At 39.9% G+C, this 8364-nt stretch overlaps 1 protein-coding gene across 5 annotated transcripts in view; it reads left to right on the top strand.

Moving 5' to 3' along the window:
• The first annotated feature begins 203 nt into the window (after window positions 1-203).
• The window catches only part of SHPRH (SNF2 histone linker PHD RING helicase), a 49663-nt gene continuing 41502 nt past the window's right edge, over window positions 204-8364 (top strand). Inside the window, exons 1-5 of one of the 5 annotated variants that reach the window (XM_062641838.1) lie at window positions 204-391; window positions 2364-3036; window positions 3438-3567; window positions 7429-7647; window positions 7965-8043. In XM_062641838.1, the coding sequence (XP_062497822.1) occupies window positions 2395-3036; window positions 3438-3567; window positions 7429-7647; window positions 7965-8043 (1070 nt within the window). In that variant the 5' untranslated portion in view covers window positions 204-391; window positions 2364-2394. Of the gene's footprint in view, window positions 392-696; window positions 815-2363; window positions 3037-3435; window positions 3568-7428; window positions 7648-7964; window positions 8044-8364 lie in introns of those variants that run through there. The other 4 variants (XM_062641840.1, XM_062641839.1, XM_062641837.1 and 1 more) reach the window with 4 other exon arrangements.

Genomic DNA, 8364 nt, shown 5'->3' with positions numbered 1-8364 from the left:
CTATCGCCTCGGTGTTGGCCCGCCCTCCCTCCCCACGGCGCGCCCCGCTGCGGACCAAGCAGCACTATCCCCGCCCCTCACCGGGGCCACCCTCCCGCGCCTGCGCCGCCGGTCGCCTTCCCGTTGTGTCCTGCGCCGTGCGTGGGGCGGGCAGTGCTGTCATCTTCCTCCGGTCCTATTGGCCGACGGCTGGGCCGGGCCGGGCCGGGCCGGGTGCGCGCGCACCCCAGTTCCCGTTCCCCCGCCCCGGAGCTCAGTCCGACTTCGCCAGCGGTGGAGGGGTCGGGAGCCCCCTTTTCTCTTCTTCCCCCCCACCGCAGCTTGTCAGCCCCTTGTGGGGGAACTGTCCCGGGTGGGAAGGACCCGCAGCCGCAGCCGCGTTACCCTTTCGGTACGTTGGTGGCGGTCGGCTCAGCTCCCCTCACTGGTGCGGCGCCAGGGGCCGCAGCGGGGACCACCCTAGGCTCGGGATGGGGGAGGCCGGCCAGCTCGCCCTGCGCAGATAGTGGCCTGCTGGTGGTAGCGCGGCTGGCGGCGGGGTGGCGGTACGGCCGCGGCGGGGCTGTGCGACCCCGGCCTGTGTGAGCGCCTGTGGGTACCGCGGGCCAGCCTGCCCCAGTTGTGAGTAACTTTACTCATTAGGGGATACCTGACCACCTCCCGGCCATGGAGCGGGGCGAGTGGTGAACGGTGGCACCGGAAGTGTCGCCGGGGCCCCCTGCCTTGCCCGTCCCCCAGGCACCTGGCAGTGCTGGCTTCGGTGCTGCGTTACCTCCGGGTCGCCACTGGTGACTTCAAGTGCTTCTCCTTGCAGGTTTGTGTTTTCGCGTCGTAGACATGGTTGTTTCCTGGCCGTAAGAGTTTAAAACCGAGCTACCCAAACAGAGCAGCAGTTCTTCCGAGTTTACACCCCACCGCCCGGTGCTGAAATTGGTGTGCACATGCAGGCCTGGTGATGGAGGAATCATCCTGTCTTTGGTTTGAGGGCTATGTTATAACATGCATGCTCAGTGTTGGGGTTTGCCTCGTTTACTATCAGCAGTACTCTGCGTGGATGAATAGTATTTTGAAAACCTCAAATGTTTCTTTTCCTTGATTCTGTTGTGTTTGAAAGTCAAGCACAGCAAGATTTGTATATCCTGAGTATTTCTTTTGACTTTCACAAACTATAAAAATTAGGGTTTTTTTGGTTGGTTGTTTTTTTGTAAGGCCCTTTAAAAATTATTCAGAGTTTCATGAATTCTGCCCTGTTCCAGCATAAACACTTTTAATACTAGGCTGTGGGATGCTGGATTTAGTAGCTTAGAATATTTGCCTCTTGCTTTCCTACATTTCTTTAAAAGTTGTGTGTGGATGCTGAATGGACATGGATATCTAAATATTTTCCTGTCTTTGCTGGCAAAGACAGTGCTGTAATATGATGTCATGCATTGCTGTGTTCAGGCTCCTTATAAAAATATTTAAAAAAAAGTTACTGTTTGAGTATTTGAGTATGAGTCTATAGTTTTGACTATTTAGTTTTTCAGATGGGTCTAGTATTCCATAATTTGCTTCTTCCTGTGTAATGTTTAGCACGTGTACTTTATTTTCTAGTATTTTATGAACAAAATCTGTTCACTGCCGAGGTTCAGTGAAGGAGTTGTACATATATCTTGCCTTAGCTTTGCAGTTAGTCAAAATCAGTAGTAGTTTGCTGACTGATGCCCACTAGAATAGGTAAGGACTCCTCTACAAGCCGTTTTTATATCTAAGTCCCAGGATACACAGTTTCCTGAGAAAATAAAGTTTTCCGTACTAGTAGGAATCATTTCTGTCCTTCTAAGGATGGAACTTGATAGTTTTGGCTCTAAACCATGCTTTATGCCGTGTCAGCTTCAGACTAGCCCTGTGTAAAGTTGGCTTAAAGTTTCATCTCAGTGTAGGCTTTGAAAGGAAGAACTTTGTATATGTATTTTCTCCATACCCATCCCCATATCTCCTGAAACTCCTGCACTTTTGTTTGTGGAGTTTCTTTTGCCATCTTCTCCCATCCCAGCCTTTGGGGGATTCCAATGCTTGTTTTATATTTGTCACCCAAGATTCCAAGCAACAGCTATGAAATTTAGCATTCTTATTGGTCTTTGTAGCTGTTTGGCAAAATGGTGAGACATAGTACAAGGCATATGTTTTATGTCCAGCTTTGTGTGATGACACAGGGACAGGGGAGGTTTTGTGAAACTAAGTCTCTTTAGAACAGTTAGATTTCTTAGTGCATATATCTCTGTCCAAACCTCTTGCAAATTTAGTGGCTACTACACTGAAATTTCCATTTGGGTATTTGATTTTGTAACACTTAGTGCTGACTAATTTATTTAATCTCGCAGAGGCTGGGAATTCTGTTGAGAAAGCGACAAAATGAGTAGTCGTCGAAAATGTGCACCTCCGTCAAAAATAGATGAGGAGAAGAAGAAAAAGCTTTGCTGGAATATGCATGAAGACCGGAGAAATGAGATGATAACATTAGATGATGAAATGACTAATGAGGACCATGTTCCAGGTCCAAGCACTTCTTCTGCATCCTTTGTTGTTATAAATGATGATAGCACTGATGAAGACCTTGTTCAAAAAGAAGGCAGTGGCACAAAATCCGTTAATTTTTTAACAGTTAGCGGTGAAGACGACTCTTACTCCATCTTGACTCCTGTGTCAGTACAGCTAAATATTATAGTTTTGCCGTACCGTGTGGATGGGTCCTGGAAAGCTTTGCTGGGAGAATTTGCTCTTCATCTTTCTTCTGAGCAAATTCTAACTGATGAATTCAGTGAAAGGACCTTTACTTTGATGAGAGGAGACTCTGATGATCAGCTGCAGGTCTGTGTTCATGAAAGAAGTGGAGAAGAGTACAGTAATGAAACAAAAGAATACCTGGGTGCTTACGAACAACGTATTTTAGTGGAACCAACTTTAGGCGGTGAAATATTGGAAGGTTTGAGATGGTTGCAAAAGAAAAAGATAATTGGACTTTATCAAAGACCTGGAGAGGCTCAAGCTTTAAAGGTATAAATTCATATATTTGTTTTGCATTTTTAAAGTTTGGGTTTTCTTTTCTTGAAATCTAAAATAAGAGCCTATGAACAATGGATTCTGGCAGCTACCATGTATTTTTATAATGTGCTGAAAATACACAATTTCTACATGCTTTTGGAAATGTTTTCATTGTTTTTCCAAAATACTTCCTTTTACTGTTGTGCTGGTCATAATGCAGTACCCAAGAGAATCACAGAAGCTTTTAGCTACAATGCACAGTATCATCTGTAAGGTGATTTTAGTAGATTTATTATATCTGTCTACGTCTGCTGATTTTCAAAGCATCATTGTTGTTGTCATACTCTTATGTTTATAATAATCTTGTCATTCTGGCAGTTAATGAAATGATTAATTGTATAACCATTTCACAGGTTGGAATTTACCTTCTGGAAGCTGGGCTAAGTAAACCAGAATTCCTCAGTGATGGAGGTGGAAGACCCAAAAAAGCTAATCAGCTGATTCAGAAACTCATGGAGAAGTTCTACAGCTTTTTAATTCCAGGTAATGTGATTCAGCTGAATCTCGACGAATAATTTTTGTGTCTTTTTTTTTTTTTGTAGTAGTTTAAATGTAAGGGAAAATATTAAGTTATTCCTGCCATCTAGAACAATTTTTTTTTTCAACATAATATTATTAGGTAATTCTCTCCATATTATTATCTGACCATTGATCATATGCTAATTAATTTGATTACTTTTTCTGAGTAAGTGCAGTTTTCACTGATTTATATGGGTTGTTTGATCGACAGTAGTTTGTCAAAGTTACACAGGAATTCTTTAAAAAATCCCAGGAATTAAAGTTGGAAAGCTTTTGTTCCTAGTTTGGTGCCTAACACACAACTGAGGCAGCAGAATTTTTGTTCAGTTTATATTATAAAGCAGTTATCATGTAAACTACTACAAAATGCATTTTTGTGGTAGTTTTAAGAACACACCAAATTTACAAATTACAAATATGGGCCTTATCATTATTTTGGAATTGAAGGTATGTCTGCTACTTTATACGCAGTAGTGATACGGATTTTTAGTGTGATCAGTGACCACTTTATGTTGTGATGGCTTAGGAAACTGGAAACCCAAAGCCTTGGTCTTGTTCCCAAGTGTAGGATGTATTCAGAATGTTAGTTGAAGACTGACTCAGTAACATTGACTGTTATATACTGAGTTTTGGTGGTTTTGCAGAAGCAACAGAAGGGTAGCACCCCCTGTACAGTTGTATTTAATTTCAAAAGGCAGAATTGTATATAAAAAAAAATAGGCAGCTTCCTAAAGAGAAGCTAAAAGGAAAAGATAACAGAGTAAAATCTGTACATCCTTCCCCGCTGCAAAGAAACAAGCATGCAACTGTCAGAAAAGACTTGAGATATACCAAGAGAAGGTTCTGCCATCCTGGACTCATTTCCCCTTCAGGACTGCCTCCCATGGAACTTGTTTACCAGGCTCCTGAGCAGGCCAAAGTCTACTCTCTGGAAGTCCAGGGCAGGAGTTCCTGATGACTCCGCCTCTTTAATTCTCTGAGAATAAAAAACTCTTTTCATTTTGTGATTGTTATGCCCACGGCAGCCTCCAACCATCACATCCCCCACAAGTCTTTCTCTGCTCAAAAATGATAGGTCCAGTGGGTGCCTTCCCCAGTTGTCTTACTCACCATGTACAAAACTCATCAAGTTTCTGCATTTATTGTAGAGTTAACTGCTTTTTTAAAAAATTTCTTTACAGAGATTTTGTTTGTTTTAGCAAGTAGCTGGTTTTATAGTGGCTTCTATCCTGTATCTGCTGCATAGTATTACATGTTTGTTGTTTCTTGTTGCTTCAAGCATAGATCACCTATAGATCCAGGTAGCTGTTTTCTCAATATGAAAAAAACCACTGTCTTTAGAATAAAAAAAAATAAAAAAAAAGGCTCAAATATTGTTTTAGTTGCTATTTGTTGTGGTGAATGGTAAATGTTTCAGAGCTTGTTTTCCTATAGTGTCATGGAATTATAATATGACATATAGTACATGGCAATAGGATATACAATATACAATTTTCCATCAGTTTTCTTAAGAAGGATAAATTCTTTGTACAAATAAGAGGTTGTTTGGGTTTGGGGTTGTTTTTGTCTTTGTATGGCATGGTCATTACCAAATGTGAAGCAACAAGTTTTCCATATATCTAGAATAAAGAGGGAAAATATGTTTCCCGTGATGTAGGTATTCTTATACAGCAATCTGGAAACTGCCCTACAGATAAAACAGAAAGACCTATTGCAGATGCAATAGCAGAACTTTAGTTCAGTGCATTGAAGGAATTAGAGTACTTGATCATGAAACATATCAGAGAAACTGAATTTTTAGATAGTACAATACCATCTGTTTCTCAAAGGTAAAAAATACTAAGATGAAAGCTAAGTAATTGAATTACATTTTTAACTAGTTGAAAGAATAATTAAATATTCATTGTATAGTACATAACAGAGAGAGCACTAAACTTCCTTAGCAACCCTTTAAGAAAATCCCTATGGTACATAGAACCGTTTAATTGGAAAATAAAATCTGTGGTAGAATGAGCAGAACAAGAAAGGTATGGACAAAGCGCATTTAATTGTATGGAAAAAGACTTTCCATTGAAGTATTTTGTAGTCTTTGCTTCCCTGTAAAAGTCTGGATAAACTTAGCTTATATAGATGTCAATTTATTATGCTCTGAAATTTGGGATTTTAAAGCTGTTATTTTAGCAAGTATGATGATAGGTGTCATTATAGATTGACTTCACTAATCAAAGTTATACTCTGCAATTACTCTGTCCTTTCCATGATGTGAGGATTGTGAAACCTTGGACTGGTTTCTGTAGCCTATAAAGCTGCATGCTGTACTTGGTGCTTTTTGTTTGGCTGGAACATTGTGCACATGCCCACATGTGCACTCTGGTTCCTTTCTTTACATTACAAGTCTTCATGAGTTTATGGAAACTTCATGTCTTTCAGAATTCTTTGCCCTTGTGAAGCACTGGAATTGTTCTGTTGACTTTAAAGGATTAGGGAGGGCACTGATGGGTGCCATACATATACGTATCAGCTCCTGCTGTTTTGGAAATCATTCTCTGCCATTCATTTGAATGAAAGAAACTCTTGCTTTCCATGAGGAGTACTCATAGCAGCCCTGTTTTTTAAAGGGTCTTTAAGATTAAGCTCTCTGGTGTTTGTATCAGGTGCATCTCTTCTTTGTTAGCATTAGATATCATAATTATAATTTGATTTAATTGTGCCTGCCACTAGCTGTTTTCTCTTTTAATCAGTATATTATACTTTGAAATATACTTTGAGATCACATTTTGCTGAAAATGCTGGCCTTTACTTCTGAATTTTTTCTGAGAAAAATTCTGCAAGGTGGCTTTACCTCCAATGCCAGCAAGGGTCAGTATCTTTCTTTGAACTGTAGAACTGTACAGCTTTTTTATTGGTACTGATGTTTTTAATTTGAGACCTGAAACACTGTTAAAATATGTCCTCTAAATCTTTTGTTCCCTTATCTTAGGTCAGTTTCTTAAAGTGTTGACACTCAAATTTTTCATTAATTTTTGTTCTACAGTGCCTAAGTTCTGTGTATGCCCATATATCGAAATTATATTAAAAAAAAAAAAAAGTACAAGGCCTTCTTTCCTAGAAGGTAGAAAAGAAAGGTAGGCCATCTGTCCTAGAGGGTACATGCTTCTCTTGAGGTGAGATTTTAATTTCAAAAGTATGTCTTGTCTGAAGTTTTGCAATGATGCAACTGGTGAGAATTTTGTGTTGTCCCACTGTTGCAATTTTCTTATCCAGATGGGTAAATTAAAATTAACATGAAAGCTCACCGAAGAGAATTTCCTGTTTTGTTTTGGTTTTAGCATGTTATTTTATATATATTTTACATAAATTTATATATACATGTATCAAGAAACATTTTATTTGATGAAAAATGTACAAGTCTTTGACAACCCACTACATTTTCCCCCTTTCTATGAGTCTGTTGACCCATGTTAACATTTAAATCTGAAACGTGAGTTATTTATAATTCTGTATCAGTTGGAAACTTTCAGTGGAAGGTGTTTATCAAATAAATAAGGTCTGGCCATTCTACCCCTAAATTCTAGAGGAGGAGCTTTGCTGATTGTGTATACCTCTGTGATCACCATAGCATGTTAATCTTAACTGTCAGGAAAGTAGTGCTGCTCATTTTTTCCTTATGCTGCTAGCTGGTCCAGGTGCATTCATGACAAATGTTTAAATTATGTTTCGCTTTGCACACTTTCATGTGTTAACTAACTATGTTGCAGCAAAATTTCTGAAATGTTGACCAAAGTTGACTGTTGATGCTTGTCTTGAATTATTTGCTATATGCAGATGAGCTGGAGGAAGATGAGGAAGAATCTGATGTGGAACTAGAGCGACAAAATATTGAAGAGCTTTATGACTTTGTAAGGCACACCCATCAGCAGGATATGCAATTACTGAGAGAGGATGTGCAGCATCCTGCATTAATTCCTATTCTGAGGCCGTACCAAAGTGAGGCTGTGAACTGGATGCTTCAGCGAGAGAACCTCAGCAGCACTCCAAGCAGTGGCAAGTATATGGGTCTGGAAAACTTTCATGGTTAAGGCAAGTGGCATTGTATTGTCGGCAGTAATGTTTTCTTGCTGTTTAATTAGAAGCTTTGTTAAGGATTCCATTACTAATTTTATAAAAGCTGTTGATTGGGTTGTACACTAAATGATAAACTAAACTTTGCTTAACAGCAGTTGATGTATCTTGTTGGTCATTAAGCTCTTTGAAGTTAGACATCAGCTTTTTGTCTTGAAATATCACAATAAGGCTGAGCAATACTAAGCAGTGTGCTATAGAGAAACCTCGTAACAGTAATATGAGCTCTTTCTCCTTAGAAAATGCACTGCACTTCTTGTGGCGGGAGGTCATCACTCTGGATGGAGAAAAAATCTACTATAATCCATTTACTGGCTGGTATGTTTTTATAGTTAACTCTTTTTTAGAACACCTCAAGGTAATTATTTGTGAAAACCTTATTGGCAGATTTTACATGGAGGATATAAGATAAATTGTGACTGTTGTTTTTCAGTTAGCAACTGAAGAATTGGAACAGTGATATTTTAAACTGGGGGGGGGAACAACCCCAAACCCTAAACAACCTTCCCCCCTCAACCCAACCAATCTTAACTTAGCTAATAAAAGTTAATGCCTCACCTTCCAAACTTTGCCTTGCTGACGCCATGCTGTGTGTGAGTCCCTGAACACATACTTCTGTGTCACACCATTCTGTAGTTA

This window comes from Pezoporus occidentalis, unplaced genomic scaffold (genome assembly GCF_034315485.1).
Source record: "Pezoporus occidentalis ecotype Australia unplaced genomic scaffold, CSIRO_AGI_Poc_V1 ctg7, whole genome shotgun sequence".
Taxonomy (NCBI): Eukaryota; Metazoa; Chordata; class Aves; order Psittaciformes; family Psittacidae; genus Pezoporus; species Pezoporus occidentalis.
The sequence above is the reverse complement of the archived record's forward strand: the minus strand, read 5'-3'. Positions and strand labels throughout refer to the sequence as shown.